The 19217-nt window shown below is 51.2% G+C and overlaps 1 protein-coding gene across 1 annotated transcript in view; it reads right to left on the reverse strand.

Annotated features, from left to right (window-relative positions):
* Nucleotides 1-19217, reverse strand: part of LOC132403998 (sodium-dependent serotonin transporter-like) — a 99291-nt gene that overhangs the window by 50907 nt on the left and 29167 nt on the right. The window contains exon 8 of the mRNA XM_059987921.1: nucleotides 14585-14697. Within this exon, the coding sequence (XP_059843904.1) occupies nucleotides 14585-14697 (113 nt within the window). The remainder of the gene's footprint in view (nucleotides 1-14584; nucleotides 14698-19217) is intronic.

Consider the following 19217-nt stretch of genomic DNA (forward strand, 5'->3'; position numbering starts at 1 on the left):
ATAACTACAGTCCACAAACCAGCACCGCAGTATCTCAGACAGACTCTCTCCCCCCTCCACACTCCCTCTACCCCCCATCATAACTACAGTCCACAAACCAGCACCTCGGTATCTCAGACAGACTCTCTCCCCCCTCCACACTCCCTCTACCCCCCATCATAACTACAGTCCACAAACCAGCACCTCGGTATCTCAGACAGACTCTCTCCCCCCTGCACACTCCCTCTACCCCCCATCATAACTACAGTCCACAAAGCAGCACCTCGGGATCTCAGACAGTCTCTCTCCCTCCTCCACACTCCCTCTTCCCACTATAATAACTACAGTCCACAAACCAGCACCGCAGTATCTCAGACAGACTCTCTGCCCCCTGAACTCTCCCTCTACCCCCCCATCATACCTACAGTCCACAAACCAGCCCCGCAGTATCTCAGAGAGACTCTCTCCCCCCTCCACACTCCCTCCACCTCCCCATCATAACTACAGTCCACAAACCAGCACCGCAGTATCTCAGACAGACTCTCTCCCCCCTCCACACTCCCTCTACCCCCCATCATAACTACAGTCCACAAACCAGCACCTCGGTATCTCAGACAGACTCTCTCCCCCCTGCACACTCCCTCTACCCCCCCATCATAACTACAGTCCACAAACCAGCACCTTGATACGACAGACTCCCTCCCCGCTCCACACTCCCTCATCCCCCCCATCATAACTACAGTCCACAAACCAGCACCTTGATATCTCAGACAGACTCCCTCGCCCCTCCACGCTCCCTCTTCCCCCCCATCATAACTACAGTCCACAAACCAGCACCTTGATATCTCAGACAGACTCTCTCCCCCCTCCACACTCCCTCTTCCCCCCCATCATAACTACAGTCCACAAACCAGCAGCGCAGTATCTCAGAGAGACTCTCTCCCCCCTCCACACTCCCTCTACCCCCCCATCATAACTACAGTCCACAATCCATCACCGCAGTATCTCAGACAGATTCCCTCCCCCCTCCACACTCACTCTACCCCCATCATAACTACAATCCACAAACCAGCAGCGCAGTATCTCAGAGAGACTCTCTCCCCCCTCCACACTCCCTCTACCCCCCATCATAACTACAGTCCACAAACCAGCACCTCGGTATCTCAGACAGACTCTCTCCCCCCTGCACACTCCCTCTACCCCCCATCATAACTACAGTCCACAAACCAGCACCGCAGTATCTCAGACAGACTCTCTCCCCCCTCCACACTCCCTCTACCCCCCCATCATAACTACAGTCCACAAACCAGCACCTCGGTATCTCAGACAGACTCTCTCCCCCCTGCACACTCCCTCTACCCCCCATCATAACTACAGTCCACAAACCAGCACCTTGATACGACAGACTCCCTCCCCCCTCCACACTCCCTCTTCCCCCCCATCATAACTACAGTCCACAAACCAGCACCTTGATATCTCAGACAGACTCCCCTCGCCCCTCCACGCTCCCTCTTCCCCCCCATCATAACTACAGTCCACAAACCAGCACCTTGATATCTCAGACAGACTCTCTCCCCCCCTCCACACTCCCTCTTCCCCCCCATCATAACTACAGTCCACAAACCAGCAGCGCAGTATCTCAGAGAGACTCTCTCCCCCCTCCACACTCCCTCTACCCCCCATCATAACTACAGTCCACAATCCATCACCGCAGTATCTCAGACAGACTCCCTCCCCCCTCCACACTCCCTCTACCCCCCTATCATAACTACAGTCCACAAACCAGCACCTCAGTTTCTCAGACAGACTCTCTCCCCCCTCCACACTCCCTCTACCCCCCATCATAACTATAGTCCACAGACCAGCACCGCAGTATCACAGACAGACTCTCTCCCCCCTCCTCACTCCCTCTACCCCCTCATCATTACTAGATTCCACAAAACAGCACCGCAGTATCTCAGACAGACTCTCTCCCCCCTCCACACTCCCTCTACCCCCCATCATAACTACAGTCCAAAAACCAGCACCGCAGTATATTAGACAGATTCCCTCCCCCCTCCACACTCACTCTACCCCCATCATAACTACAGTCCACAAACCAGCACCTTGATACCTCAGACAGACTCTCTCCCACCTCCACACTCCCTCTACCCTCCCATCATACCTACAGCCCACAAACCAGCACCTTGATACCTCAGACAAACTCACTCCCCCCTCCTCACTCCATCTACCCCCTCATCATTACTAGATTCCACAAAACAGCACCGCAGTATCTCAGACAGACTCTCTCCCCCCTCCACACTCCCTCTACCCCCCATCATAACTACAGTCCAAAAACCAGCACCGCAGTATATTAGACAGATTCCCTCCCCCCTCCACACTCACTCTACCCCCCATCATAACTATAGTCCACTGACCAGCACCGCAGTACCTCAGACAGACTCTCTCCCCCCTCCACACTCCCTCTACCCCCCATCATAACTACAGTCCACAAACCAGCACCACAGTATCTCAGACAGACTCTCTCCCCCCTCCACACTCCCTCTACCCCCTATCATAACTACAGTCCACAAACCAGCACCTCGGTATCTCAGACAGACTCTCTCCCCCCTGCACACTCCCTCTACCGCCCCATCATAACTACAGTCCACAAACCAGCACCTTGGTATCTCAGACAGACTCTCTCCCCCCTGCACACTCCCTCTACCCCCCATCATAACTACAGTCCACAAACCAGCACCTTGATACCTCAGACAGACTCCCTCCCCCCTCCACACTCCCTCTTCCCCCCCATCATAACTACAGTCCACAAACCAGCACCTTGATATCTCAGACAGACTCCCTCCCCCCTCCACGCTCCCTCTTCCCCCCCTCATAACTACAGTCCACAAACCAGCACCTTGATATCTCAGACAGACTCTCTCCCCCCTCCACACTCCCTCTTCCCCCCCATCATAACTACAGTCCACAAACCAGCAGCGCAGTATCTCAGACAGACTCCCTCCCCCCTCCACACTCCCTCTACCCCCCCATCATAACTACAGTCCACAAACCAGCACCTTGATACCTCAGACAGACTCCCTCCCCCCTCCACACTCCCTCTACCCCCCCTATCATAACTACAGTCCACAAACCAGCACCTCAGTTTCTCAGACAGACTCTCTCCCCCCTACACACTCCCTCTACCCCCCATCATAACTATAGTCCACAGACCAGCACCGCAGTATCTCAGACAGACTCCCTCCCCCCTCCACACTCCCTCTACCCCCCCATCATAACTACAGTCCACAAACCAGCACCGCAGTATCTCAGACAGACTCTCTCCCCCCTCCACACTCCCTCTACACCCCCATCATAACTACAGTCCACAAACCAGCACCGCAGTATCTCAGACAGACACTCTCCCCCTCCACACTCCCTCTACCCCCCATCATAACTACAGTCCACAATCCATCACCGCAGTATCTCAGACAGACTCCCTCCCCCCTCCACACTCCCGCTTCCCCCCATCATAACTACAGTCCACAAAGCAGCTCCTTGATACCTCAGACAGACTCTCTCCCCCCTCCACACTCCCTCTACCCCCCATCATAACTGCAGTCCACAAACCAGCACCTCGGTATTTCAGACAGACTCTCTCCCCCCTGCACACTCCCTCTACCCCCTATCATAACTACAGTCCACAAACCAGCACCTTGATACGACAGACTCCCTCCCCGCTCCACACTCCCTCTTCCCCCCCATCATAACTACAGTCCACAAACCAGCACCTTGATATCTCAGACAGACTCCCTCGCCCCTCCACGCTCCCTCTTCCCCCCCATCATAACTACAGTCCACAAACCAGCACCTTGATATCTCAGACAGACTCTCTCCCCCACCCTCCACACTCCCTCTTCCCCCCCATCATAACTACAGTCCACAAACCAGCAGCGCAGTATCTCAGAGAGACTCTCTCCCCCCTCCACACTCCCTCTACCCCCCATCATAACTACAGTCCACAATCCATCACCGCAGTATCTCAGACAGACTCCCTCCCCCCTCCACACTCCCTCTACCCCCCTATCATAACTACAGTCCACAAACCAGCACCTCAGTTTCTCAGACAGACTCTCTCCCCCCTCCACACTCCCTCTACCCCCCATCATAACTATAGTCCACAGACCAGCACCGCAGTATCACAGACAGACTCTCTCCCCCCTCCTCACTCCCTCTACCCCCTCATCATTACTAGATTCCACAAAACAGCACCGCAGTATCTCAGACAGACTCTCTCCCCCCTCCACACTCCCTCTACCCCCCATCATAACTACAGTCCAAAAACCAGCACCGCAGTATATTAGACAGATTCCCTCCCCCCTCCACACTCACTCTACCCCCATCATAACTACAGTCCACAAACCAGCACCTTGATACCTCAGACAGACTCTCTCCCACCTCCACACTCCCTCTACCCTCCCATCATACCTACAGCCCACAAACCAGCACCTTGATACCTCAGACAAACTCACTCCCCCCCTCCTCACTCCCTCTACCCCCTCATCATTACTAGATTCCACAAAACAGCACCGCAGTATCTCAGACAGACTCTCTCCCCCCTCCACACTCACTCTACCCCCCATCATAACTATAGTCCACTGACCAGCACCGCAGTACCTCAGACAGACTCTCTCCCCCCTCCACACTCCCTCTACCCCCCATCATAACTACAGTCCACAAACCAGCACCACAGTATCTCAGACAGACTCTCTCCCCCCTCCACACTCCCTCTACCCCCTATCATAACTACAGTCCACAAACCAGCACCTCGGTATCTCAGACAGACTCTCTCCCCCCTGCACACTCCCTCTACCGCCCCATCATAACTACAGTCCACAAACCAGCACCTTGGTATCTCAGACAGACTCTCTCCCCCCTGCACACTCCCTCTACCCCCCATCATAACTACAGTCCACAAACCAGCACCTTGATACCTCAGACAGACTCCCTCCCCCCTCCACACTCCCTCTTCCCCCCCATCATAACTACAGTCCACAAACCAGCACCTTGATATCTCAGACAGACTCCCTCCCCCCTCCACGCTCCCTCTTCCCCCCCATCATAACTACAGTCCACAAACCAGCACCTTGATATCTCAGACAGACTCTCTCCCCCCTCCACACTCCCTCTTCCCCCCCATCATAACTACAGTCCACAAACCAGCAGCGCAGTATCTCAGACAGACTCCCTCCCCCCTCCACACTCCCTCTACCCCCCCATCATAACTACAGTCCACAAACCAGCACCTTGATACCTCAGACAGACTCCCTCCCCCCTCCACACTCCCTCTACCCCCCTATCATAACTACAGTCCACAAACCAGCACCTCAGTTTCTCAGACAGACTCTCTCCCCCCTACACACTCCCTCTACCCCCCATCATAACTATAGTCCACAGACCAGCACCGCAGTATCTCAGACAGACTCCCTCCCCCCTCCACACTCCCTCTACCCCCCCATCATAACTACAGTCCACAAACCAGCACCGCAGTATCTCAGACAGACTCTCTCCCCCCTCCACACTCCCTCTACACCCCCATCATAACTACAGTCCACAAACCAGCACCGCAGTATCTCAGACAGACTCTCTCCCCCCTCCACACTCCCTCTACCCCCCATCATAACTACAGTCCACAATCCATCACCGCAGTATCTCAGACAGACTCCCTCCCCCCTCCACACTCCCTCTTCCCCCCATCATAACTACAGTCCACAAAGCAGCTCCTTGATACCTCAGACAGACTCTCTCCCCCCTCCACACTCCCTCTACCCCCCATCATAACTGCAGTCCACAAACCAGCACCTCGGTATTTCAGACAGACTCTCTCCCCCCTCCACACTCCCTCTACCCCCCCCATCATCACTACAGTCCACAAACCAGCACCTCGGTATCTCAGACAGACTCTCTCCCCCCTCCATACTCCCTCTACCCCCCCCATCATAACTACTGTCCACAATCACCGCAGTATCTCAGACAGACTCTCTCCCCCCTCCACACTCCCTCTACCCCCCATCATAACTATAGTCCACAGACCAGCACCGCAGTATCACAGACAGACTCTCTCCCCCCCCTCACTCCCTCTACCCCCTCATCATACCTACAGCCCACAAACCAGCACCTTGATACCTCAGACAAACTCACTCCCCCCTCCTCACTCCCTCTACCCCCCTCATCATTACTAGATTCCACAAAACAGCACCGCAGTATCACAGACAGACTCTCTCCCCCCCCTCACTCCCTCTACCCCCTCATCATACCTACAGCCCACAAACCAGCACCTTGATACCTCAGACAAACTCACTCCCCCCTCCTCACTCCCTCTACCCCCCTCATCATTACTAGATTCCACAAAACAGCACCGCAGTATCTCAGACAGACTCTCTCCCCCCTCCACACTCCCTCTACCCCCCATCATAACTACAGTCCAAAAACCAGCACCGCAGTATATTAGACAGATTCCCTCCCCCCTCCACACTCACTCTACCCCCCATCATAACTATAGTCCACTGACCAGCACCGCAGTACCTCAGACAGACTCTCTCCCCCCTCCACACTCCCTCTACCCCCCATCATAACTACAGTACACAAACCAGCACCTTGGTATCTCAGACAGACTCTCTCCCCCCTGCACACTCCCTCTACCCCCCATCATAACTACAGTCCACAAACCAGCACCTTGATACCTCAGACAGACTCCCTCCCCCCTCCACGCTCCCTCTTCCCCCCCATCATAACTACAGTCCACAAACCAGCACCTTGATATCTCAGACAGACTCTCTCCCCCCTCCACACTCCCTCTACCCCCTCATCATTACTAGATTCCACAAAACAGCACCGCAGTATCTCAGACAGACTCTCTCCCCCCTCCACACTCACTCTACCCCCCATCATAACTATAGTCCACTGACCAGCACCGCAGTACCTCAGACAGACTCTCTCCCCCCTCCACACTCCCTCTACCCCCCATCATAACTACAGTCCACAAACCAGCACCACAGTATCTCAGACAGACTCTCTCCCCCCTCCACACTCCCTCTACCCCCTATCATAACTACAGTCCACAAACCAGCACCTCGGTATCTCAGACAGACTCTCTCCCCCCTGCACACTCCCTCTACCGCCCCATCATAACTACAGTCCACAAACCAGCACCTTGGTATCTCAGACAGACTCTCTCCCCCCTGCACACTCCCTCTACCCCCCATCATAACTACAGTCCACAAACCAGCACCTTGATACCTCAGACAGACTCCCTCCCCCCTCCACACTCCCTCTTCCCCCCCATCATAACTACAGTCCACAAACCAGCACCTTGATATCTCAGACAGACTCCCTCCCCCCTCCACGCTCCCTCTTCCCCCCCATCATAACTACAGTCCACAAACCAGCACCTTGATATCTCAGACAGACTCTCTCCCCCCTCCACACTCCCTCTTCCCCCCCATCATAACTACAGTCCACAAACCAGCAGCGCAGTATCTCAGACAGACTCCCTCCCCCCTCCACACTCCCTCTACCCCCCCCATCATAACTACAGTCCACAAACCAGCACCTTGATACCTCAGACAGACTCCCTCCCCCCTCCACACTCCCTCTACCCCCCTATCATAACTACAGTCCACAAACCAGCACCTCAGTTTCTCAGACAGACTCTCTCCCCCCTACACACTCCCTCTACCCCCCATCATAACTATAGTCCACAGACCAGCACCGCAGTATCTCAGACAGACTCCCTCCCCCCTCCACACTCCCTCTACCCCCCCATCATAACTACAGTCCACAAACCAGCACCGCAGTATCTCAGACAGACTCTCTCCCCCCTCCACACTCCCTCTACACCCCCATCATAACTACAGTCCACAAACCAGCACCGCAGTATCTCAGACAGACTCTCTCCCCCCTCCACACTCCCTCTACCCCCCCATCATAACTACAGTCCACAATCCATCACCGCAGTATCTCAGACAGACTCCCTCCCCCCTCCACACTCCCTCTTCCCCCCATCATAACTACAGTCCACAAAGCAGCTCCTTGATACCTCAGACAGACTCTCTCCCCCCTCCACACTCCCTCTACCCCCCATCATAACTGCAGTCCACAAACCAGCACCTCGGTATTTCAGACAGACTCTCTCCCCCCTCCACACTCCCTCTACCCCCCCATCATCACTACAGTCCACAAACCAGCACCTCGGTATCTCAGACAGACTCTCTCCCCCCTCCATACTCCCTCTACCCCCCCCATCATAACTACTGTCCACAATCACCGCAGTATCTCAGACAGACTCTCTCCCCCTCCACACTCCCTCTACCCCCCATCATAACTATAGTCCACAGACCAGCACCGCAGTATCACAGACAGACTCTCTCCCCCCCCTCACTCCCTCTACCCCCTCATCATACCTACAGCCCACAAACCAGCACCTTGATACCTCAGACAAACTCACTCCCCCCTCCTCACTCCCTCTACCCCCCCTCATCATTACTAGATTCCACAAAACAGCACCGCAGTATCACAGACAGACTCTCTCCCCCCCCTCACTCCCTCTACCCCTCATCATACCTACAGCCCACAAACCAGCACCTTGATACCTCAGACAAACTCACTCCCCCCCTCCTCACTCCCTCTACCCCCCCTCATCATTACTAGATTCCACAAAACAGCACCGCAGTTTCTCAGACAGACTCTCTCCCCCTCCACACTCCCTCTACCCCCCATCATAACTACAGTCCAAAAACCAGCACCGCAGTATATTAGACAGATTCCCTCCCCCCTCCACACTCACTCTACCCCCCATCATAACTATAGTCCACTGACCAGCACCGCAGTACCTCAGACAGACTCTCTCCCCCCTCCACACTCCCTCTACCCCCCATCATAACTACAGTACACAAACCAGCACCTTGGTATCTCAGACAGACTCTCTCCCCCCTGCACACTCCCTCTACCCCCCATCATAACTACAGTCCACAAACCAGCACCTTGATACCTCAGACAGACTCCCTCCCCCCTCCACGCTCCCTCTTCCCCCCCATCATAACTACAGTCCACAAACCAGCACCTTGATATCTCAGACAGACTCTCTCCCCCCTCCACACTCCCTCTTCACCCCCATCATAACTACAGTCCACAAACCAGCAGCGCAGTATCTCAGACAGACTCCCTCCCCCCTCCACACTCCCTCTACCCCCCCATCATAACTACAGTCCACAAACCAGCACCTTGATACCTCAGACAGACTCCCTCCCCCCTCCACACTCCCTCTACCCCCCTATCATAACTACAGTCCACAAACCAGCACCTCAGTTTCTCAGACAGACTCTCTCCCCCCTCCACACTCCCTCTACCCCCCATCATAACTACAGTCCACAAACCAGCACCACAGTATCTCAGACAGACTCTCTCCCCCCTCCACACTCCCTTCACAACCCCATCACAACTGCAGTCCAAAAACCAGCACCTCAGTATCTCAGACAGTCTCTCTCCCCCCTCCACATTCCCTCTACCCCCCCATCATAACTACAGTCCACAAACCAGCACCGCAGTATCTCAGACAGACTCTCTCCCCCCTCAACACTCCCTCTACCCCACCATTATAACTACAGTCCACAAAGCAGCACCTCGGGATCTCAGACAGTCTCTCTCCCTCCTCCACACTCCCTCTTCCCACTATAATAACTACAGTCCACAAACCAGCACCGCAGTATCTCAGACAGACTCTCTGCCCCCTGAACTCTCCCTCTACCCCCCCATCATACCTACAGTCCACAAACCAGCCCCGCAGTATCTCAGACAGACTCTCTCCCCCCTCCACACTCCCTCTACCCCCCATCATAACTACAGTCCACAAACCAGCACCTCGGTATCTCAGACAGACTCTCTCCCCCCTGCACACTCCCTCTACCCCCCATCATAACTACAGTCCACAAACCAGCACCTTGATACGACAGACTCCCTCCCCCCTCCACACTCCCTCTTCCCCCCCATCATAACTACAGTCCACAAACCAGCACCTTGATATCTCAGACAGACTCCCTCCCCCCTCCACGCTCCCTCTTCCCCCCCATCATAACTACAGTCCACAAACCAGCACCTTGATATCTCAGACAGACTCTCTCCCCCCTCCACACTCCCTCTTCCCCCCCATCATAACTACAGTCCACAAACCAGCAGCGCAGTATCTCAGAGAGACTCTCTCCCCCCTCCACACTCCCTCTACCCCCCATCATAACTACAGTCCACAATCCATCACCGCAGTATCTCAGACAGACTCCCTCCCCCCTCCACACTCCCTCTACCCCCCTATCATAACTACAGTCCACAAACCAGCACCTCAGTTTCTCAGACAGACTCTCTCCCCCCTCCACACTCCCTCTACCCCCCATCATAACTATAGTCCACAGATCAGCACCGCAGTATCACAGACAGACTCTCTCCCCCCTCCTCACTCCCTCTACCCCCCATCATAACTACAGTCCAAAAACCAGCACCGCAGTATATTAGACAGATTCCCTCCCCCCTCCACACTCACTCTACCCCCATCATAACTACAGTCCACAAACCAGCACCTTGATACCTCAGACAGACTCTCTCCCACCTCCACACTCCCTCTACCCTCCCATCATACCTACAGCCCACAAACCAGCACCTTGATACCTCAGACAAACTCACTCCCCCCTCCTCACTCCCTCTACCCCCTCATCATTACTAGATTCCACAAAACAGCACCGCAGTATCTCAGACAGACTCTCTCCCCCCTCCACACTCCCTCTACCCCCCATCATAACTACAGTCCAAAAACCAGCACCGCAGTATATTAGACAGATTCCCTCCCCCCTCCACACTCACTCTACCCCCCATCATAACTATAGTCCACTGACCAGCACCGCAGTACCTCAGACAGACTCTCTCCCCCCTCCACACTCCCTCTACCCCCCATCATAACTACAGTCCACAAACCAGCACCACAGTATCTCAGACAGACTCTCTCCCCCCTCCACACTCCCTCCACAACCCCATCACAACTGCAGTCCAAAAACCAGCACCTCAGTATCTCAGACAGTCTCTCTCCCCCCTCCACATTCCCTCTACCCCCCCATCATAACTACAGTCCACAAACCAGCACCGCAGTATCTCAGACAGACTCTGTCCCCCCTCCACACTCCCTCTACCCCCCATCATAACTACAGTCCACAAACCAGCACCGCAGTATCTCAGACAGACTCTCTCCCCCCTCCACACTCCCTCTACCCACTATCATAACTACAGTCCACAAACCAGCACCTCGGTATCTCAGACAGACTCTCTCCCCCCTGCACACTCCCTCTACCGCCCCATCATAACTACAGTCCACAAACCAGCACCTTGGTATCTCAGACAGACTCCCTCCCCCCTCCACACTCCCTCTTCCCCCCCATCATAACTACAGTCCACAAACCAGCACCTTGATATCTCAGACAGACTCCCTCCCCCCTCCACACTCCCTCTTCCCCCCCATCATAACTACAGTCCACAAACCAGCACCTTGATATCTCAGACAGACTCTCTCCCCCCTCCACACTCCCTCTTCCCCCCCATCATAACTACAGTCCACAAACCAGCAGCGCAGTATCTCAGACAGACTCCCTCCCCCCTCCACACTCCCTCTACCCCCCCATCATAACTACAGTCCACAAACCAGCACCTTGATACCTCAGACAGACTCCCTCCCCCCTCCACACTCCCTCTACCCCCCTATCATAACTACAGTCCACAAACCAGCACCTCAGTTTCTCAGACAGACTCTCTCCCCCCTACACACTCCCTCTACCCCCCATCATAACTATAGTCCACAGACCAGCACCGCAGTATCTCAGACAGACTCCCTCCCCCCTCCACACTCCCTCTACCCCCCCATCATAACTACAGTCCACAAACCAGCACCGCAGTATCTCAGACAGACTCTCTCCCCCCTCCACACTCCCTCTACCCCCCCATCATAACTACAGTCCACAAACCAGCACCGCAGTATCTCAGACAGACTCTCTCCCCCCTCCACACTCCCTCTACCCCCCATCATAACTACAGTCCACAATCCATCACCGCAGTATCTCAGACAGACTCCCTCCCCCCTCCACACTCCCTCTTCCCCCCATCATAACTACAGTCCACAAAGCAGCTCCTTGATACCTCAGACAGACTCTCTCCCCCCTCCACACTCCCTCTACCCCCCATCATAACTGCAGTCCACAAACCAGCACCTCGGTATTTCAGACAGACTCTCTCCCCCCTCCACACTCCCTCTACCCCCCCATCATCACTACAGTCCACAAACCAGCACCTCGGTATCTCAGACAGACTCTCTCCCCCCTCCATACTCCCTCTACCCCCCCCATCATAACTACTGTCCACAATCACCGCAGTATCTCAGACAGACTCTCTCCCCCCTCCATTCTCCCTCTACCCCCCCCCCCCCATCATCACTACAGTCCACAGACCAGGACCGCAGTATCTCAGACAGACTCTCTCCCCCCTCCACACTCCCTCTAAACCCCCATCATAACTACAGTCCACAAACCAGCACCTCGGTATCTCAGACAGACTCTCTCCCCCCTCCACACTCCCTCTACCCCCCATCATCACTACAGTCCGCAAACCAGGACCGCTGTATCTCAGACAGACTCTCTCCCCCCTCCACACTCCCTCTACCCCCCATCATCACTACAGTCCACAAACCAGGACCGCAGTATCTCAGACAGACTCTCTCCCCCCTCCACACTCCCTCTACCCCCCATCATCACTACAGTCCACAAACCAGGACCGCAGTATCTCAGACAGACTCTCTCCCCCTTCCTGCAAGGGAAAGAGAAGTCTGTTCGGAAAGAGCGAGAGCAGAGACCAGCCGTTCTCTTTTCCGATTGAACAAATTTAATACATTTACAGAAAAATTGTTTAAAAAAAAATGAAAATAGGGAAAACATTGAACAAACCAGATTGACATTTCTCTTTGTTTACAGCCCGACTCTCAACACATTTGTAAAATATAAAGTGACGGCTCATGCTGATACTGTACAGGGATGTGGGAAAGCTGCAGCGTTGCTCTGTCACGAGCTGGGCCTACTCACACTGCAATGTGCTCCGAGCCATATAATGTGGCTCTTAGCTAATCACCAGAGAGTTCGTGCATGAATATTCAATGCAATGTTCTAACTAGAGATAAGCACCTTAACCTTAAGCTGTTGGTTGTTTGTAATGCAGTCTTCAGATCAGGTGAACCTCTAGGTGAGCCCAACAGTGCACTGTTATTTCTTGTCAGGGGTTGGCACCGTCAGCAGACCCTACCTTCTTTCAATTAGATCATATGTCTGCTTTAGTGTGTGGCCCTCTAGACAGAACAACTACTCACTGTTTCCTTTTGAGTGCTTGAACATTTCTTGTGACAGAGTCATAACATGACCTCAAAAATAACAGATGTAACTGGCACCCTTTACATGTTTGTCCTTGTTTCCAACCATTAAAGTGCCACAGCCAAAAGCGGTATTTTTACATATTGTGACTCAAGAGACAGGGATACCACTGAAACATAATGCATCTGACTTATTCTGAAGAAGAATTCATTGCCCATGGTCCTTATTTCTCATGGACACTAATGTAGAGTTCCAGTTTCAAAGGCACAGACTACCATTTGGCATAGAAATGGGCCTTTCAGGCCTATTTCCATCCCATGTAGATTACATGTGTGAGGGATGTCCATAAAGGAAAATTATATACAATAGCATCAAAGCTTGCCAAGAAACTATACACTCAACAAAACTGAGGAACACACACAAAATGCCGGAGGAACTCAGCAGGCAAGGTAGCCTCTAAGTACAGTCGATGTTTTGGGCTGAAACCCTTTGGCAGTACTCTTTTCCGTAGATGCTGCCTGGCCTGCTGAGTTCCTCCAGCACTTTGTGTGTGTTCCTTGGACTTCCAGCATCTGCAGATTTTTGCTTGTTTGTGACTTAACAAAACTGGATTGATTTCTGGAAATGGAGTTTACACATTTCCTTTCTTTCCTTCTTAATCTGCTATTATATAAATTGATGCCTCGATTATCCCTGAATATTGGGTAGGTTGTAATGCCTCTCTCAGATAGCCTTCAAATTTTGTTATTTTTTATGTTGACAGACACTTTGATAATTCCTACAGAAAAGTTGCGTCCACATCTAATCTGACTTCTACACAAGTTTTGAGAAATGTTATGCAAAAACAGAAAATATTGGCAAAACTCTGCAGGTCAGGCAGCATCTGTGGAAAGAGAAGCAATTAACATTTCAGGTCTCTGGAAGGAAAGGGAGAGAGGAATGCTAATGGGATTATGTATAGAAGGTGGAGGATGAATGTGTAGAGCGAAGGGTGTGTTTGTGATAGGATGAGGCAAAATAGCTTAATGGGGGCAATTTCTCTTCTCACATATGCTGCCTGACTTCCTAAGCTTTTCCAGGATCATCTATTTTCCATGTTTGTCTGTGAAATATTGTTTCTTGAATTGGAATGAATTTTGTGTAATGATGATGGAAGATGTTTTATTGAAGGTTTTACTTGCCGTACTGTCCAAGCCCAGGGTTATCACCATAAGAAAGAAGAGAATTGCCCAGAAGGGAGAGCCGTCCATGTTAGCAATCGCTTCAGGATAGGTTATAAACAGGAGACCAGAACCTGCACAGGCAAAATAACATACATATTAATGTTTTATAAAGATAAAAAGTCTGAAGGATTCAAAGTACATTTATTATCTGTGTATGTACGCAGTATACAACCCTGAGATTCATCTTTCCACAGACAGCCACGAAACAAAGAAAACAGTTCAAGAAAAACATCAACCCCCTGCGCAAACAAATCATGCAAATGGCAACAAGAACATCAACAACTGCCCCCACACACAAAAAACAAATCACGCAAATTGCAACAATAAAAGTCACCCAAATTAGAGAATACATTGTAGTGCTGAAGACCCTAAAGTACCGTACTGAATGAAAATGGTATTCTCATGTTGAATTTGCATTAACCCATGGGCAGGAGAGAAATGGAATACAGTAGATGGAAGAGAGTATTGGTGAATGAAGAGGCACGGCCAAGGGTAAGGGCATGTGCTTACATGTAGGAAAAGAGAGAAACTGGAAGCAAGCAGTGGGCAGGAGAGATCAGTCTGGGAGAGTAGAATCAGAATAGACAAAATATTTCACCGTGAAAGGGGTGAGCAGAGAAAGCATGCAAGTTTGGATCTGGAAGAGTAGTGTCAGTAGGAAGGGCAGGATTGGGCCAGAATAGGAAACTAAGGTTGAGAAGTATAAATCTGGAGCTGAGAGCCTCTGAAAGAGGTTGAGTGGAGAATATTGCCTCTGTGAGTTGGCTACTTTGGATATTTTGTAACTAGATATTGACAGAATGAATGTATGGGAGAGACTTCTGAGGTTGCTTAACAGAACTGAGTTAGTCTCAATATTTAAAGAGCAAATTTTTAACTTGTGTGGTGGGGTGGAGATACGTCTCTACCAAAGGAGGTGTAAGGCACTCCTTTACTCCATTAGCCTGCAGGTCACCCTTGGGTGGTGTAGCACCTGCTTGGCCCCTGATCATGGTTACGTGAAGCCATGGGAGCAGATGGTGGATGGTCATATGAGCAGCTGGTGCATTTAACAAGCCCTGGTTATGTGACCACTGACACCAGGCAGACAGTCTCTGAAGAGTATTAATAATGGCTGGGGTCACCCGTCTTATAAAGACACCATCCAGAAGAAGGCAATGGCAAACCACGTCTGTAGAAAACTTTGCCAAGAACAATGTCATACTAGATCTTGTACTACGTAGTGAAATGGGTCAAGTCACAGATCTGTCAGTGGGTGAGCATCTGGGGGACAGTGAACACTGCTCCCTGGCCTTTAACATTATCATGGAGAAGGAAAGAATCAGAGAGAACAGGAAAATTTTTAATTGGGGAAGGGCAAATTTTGAGGCCATAATACTAGAACTCACGGGTGTGAATTGGGATGATGTTTTTGCAGCGAAATGTACAATGGACATGTGGTCAATGTTTAAGGATCTCTTGCAGGATGTTAGGGATAAATTTGTCCCAGTGAGGAAGATAAAAAATGGTAGGGTGAAGGAACCATGGGTGACAAGCGAAGTGGAAAATCTAGTCAGGTGGAAGAAGGCAGCATACATGAGATTTAGGAAGCAAGGATCAGATGGGTCTAGTGAGGAATATAGGGTAGCAAGAAAGGAGCTTAAGAAGGGGCTGAGAAGAGCAAGAAAGGGGCATGAGAAGGCCTTGGCGAGTAGGGTAAAGGAAAATCCCAAGGCATTCTTCAATTATGTGAAGAACAAAAGGTTGACAGGAGTGAAGGGAGGACCGATTAGAGATAAAGGTGGGAAGATGTGCCTGGGGGCTGTGGAAGTGAGCGAGGTCCTTAATGAATACTTCTCTTCAGTATTCACCACTGAGAGGGAACTTGATGATGGTGAGGACAATATGAGTGAGGTTGAATTTCTGGAGCATGTTGATATTAAGAGAGAGGTGGTGTTGGAGTTGTTAAAATACATTAGGACGGATAAGTCCCTGGGGCCTGACGGAATATTCCCCGGACTGCTCCACGAGGCGAGGGAAGAGATTGCTGAGTCTCTGGCTAGGATCTTTATGTCCTCGTTGTCCATGGGAATGGTACTGGAGGATTGGAGGGAGGCAAATGTTGTCCCCTTGTTCAAAAAAGGTAGTAGGGATAGTCCAGGTAATTATAGACCAGTGAGCCTTACGTCTGTGGTGGGAAAGCTGTTGGAAAAGATTCTTAGAGATAGGATCTATGGACATTTAGAGAATCATGGTCTGATCAGGGACAGTCAGCATGGCTTTGTGAAGGGCAGATCGTGCCTAACAAGCCTGATAGAGTTCTTTGAGGAGGTGACCAGGCATATAGATGAGTGTCTTGCAGTGGATGTGATCTACGTGGATTTTAGTAAGGCATTTGACAAGGTACCACACAGTAGGTTTATTCAGAAAGTTAGAAGGCATGGGATCCAGGGAAGTTTGGCCAGGTGGATTCAAAATTGGCTTGCCTGCAGAAAGCAGAGGGTCGTGGTGGAGGGAGTACATTCAGATTGGAGGGTTGTGACTTGTGGTGTCCCACAAGGATCGGTTCTGGAACCTCTACTTTTCGTGATTTTTATTAATGACCTGGATGTGGGGGTAGAAGGGTGGGTTGACAAGTTTGCAGATGACACAAAGGTTGGTGGTCAAACACGAGGAAATCTACAGATGCTGGAAATTCAAACAACAAAAACAAAATACTGGTGGAACACAGCAAGCCAGGTAGCACCTATAGGAGAAGCACTGTCGACATTTCGGGCCGAGACCCTTCATCAGGACTAACTGAAAGGAGAGATATTAAGAGATTTGAAAGTAGTGGGGGGAGGGGGAAATGCGAAATGATAGGAGAAGACCGGAGGGGGTGGGATGAAGCTATGAGCTGGAAAGGCGATTGGTGAAAGTGATTCAGAGCTGGAGAAGGGAATGGATCATGGGACAGGAGGCCTCGGGAGAAAGAAAGGGGGAGGGGGGAGCACCAGAGAGAGATGGAGAACAGGCAGGGTGCTGAGCAGAGAGAGAAAAAAAACAACTAAATATGTGAGGGATGGGGTAAGAAGGGGAGGAGGGGCATTAACGGAAGTTATAGAAGTCAATGTTCATGCCATCAGGTTGGAGGCTATCCAGCCGGTATATAAAGTGTTGTTCCTCCAACCTATGTGTGGATTCATCTTGACAGTAGAGGAGGCCATAGATAGACATATCAGAATAGGAATGGGATGTAGAATTAAAATGTGTGGCCACTGGGAGATCCTGCTTTCTCTGGCGGGCCGAGCGTAGGTGTTCAACGAAATGGTTTCCCAGTCTGCGTTGGGTCTCACTAATATATAAAAGGCCACACTGGGAGTTGGTGGTGTTGTGGCAGATGGAGTTCAACCCGGAGAAGAGTGAGGTGGTACACTTTGGAAAGACAAACTCCAAGGCAGAGTACAAAGTAAATGACAGGATACTTGGCAGTGTGGAGGAGCAGAAGGATCTGGGGGTACATGTCTACAGATCTCTGAAAGTTGCCTTACAGGTAGATAGGGTAACTAAGAAAGCTTATGGAGTGTTAGCTTTCATAAGTAGAGGGATAGAGTTTAAGAGTCGCGGGGTAACGATGCAGCTCTATAAAACTCTGGTTAGGCCACACTTGGAGTACTGTGTCCAGTTCTGGTCGCCTCAGTATAGGAAGGATGTGGAAGCATTGGAAAGGGTACAGAGGAGATTTACCAGGATGCTGCCTGGTTTAGAGAGTATGCACTATGATCAGAGATTAAGGGAGCTAGGGCTTTACTCTCTGGAGAAAAGGAGGATGAGAGGAGACATGATAGAGGTATTCCAGATATTAAGAGGAATAGATAGAGTGGACAGCCAGTGCCTCTTCCCCAGGGCACCACTGCTCATTACAAGAGGACATGGCTTTAAGGTAAGGGGAGGGAAGTTCAAGGGGGATATTAGAGGAAAGTTTTTTACTCAGAGTGGTTGGTGTGTGGAATGCACTGCCTGAGTCAGTGGTGGAGGCAGGTACACGAATGAAATTTAAGAAACAGGTATATGGAGGAATTTAAGGTGGGGGGGGGGTTATATGGGAGGCAGGGTTTAAGGGTCAGCACAACATTGTGGGCTGAAGGGCCTGTATTCTGCTGTATTTTTCTATGTTCTAACAATGATGGTCATTGACCATGTTCAGCCACATCACACAACATGGCATATAATGATGATGAAGAATTTTTAACTATGGGTTGTTTATCTAGAGTGGGTTACAGTGTAAATTGGAAACTCATTGGATACTCCAGTAACTAGATCCTGGAGTGGTTTAACTCACAGGTTCAGTTAAATGAATAAAGCACATCGTCAGAGTTGAGAAAGAACATAAAATTGTCCAGAACAAGAATCTACCATTGGCATGAATACAGTTTCCATCTCTGCTCCAAATTCCTTGTTGGTTCAAAGTTCAAGGTAAACTTATCAAAGTACATACATGTCACCATATACACCCCTGAGAAAGATTATTCTATGATAGTTTAAGGGGTTCCTAACCTGGGGTCCATGGATCCCTTGGCTTATGGTGGGGGTCCATGGCATTTAAAAAAAGGTTTGGAACCCTTAAGGGAAG

This window comes from Hypanus sabinus, chromosome 13, assembly GCF_030144855.1.
Source record: "Hypanus sabinus isolate sHypSab1 chromosome 13, sHypSab1.hap1, whole genome shotgun sequence".
NCBI lineage: Eukaryota > Metazoa > Chordata > Chondrichthyes > Myliobatiformes > Dasyatidae > Hypanus > Hypanus sabinus.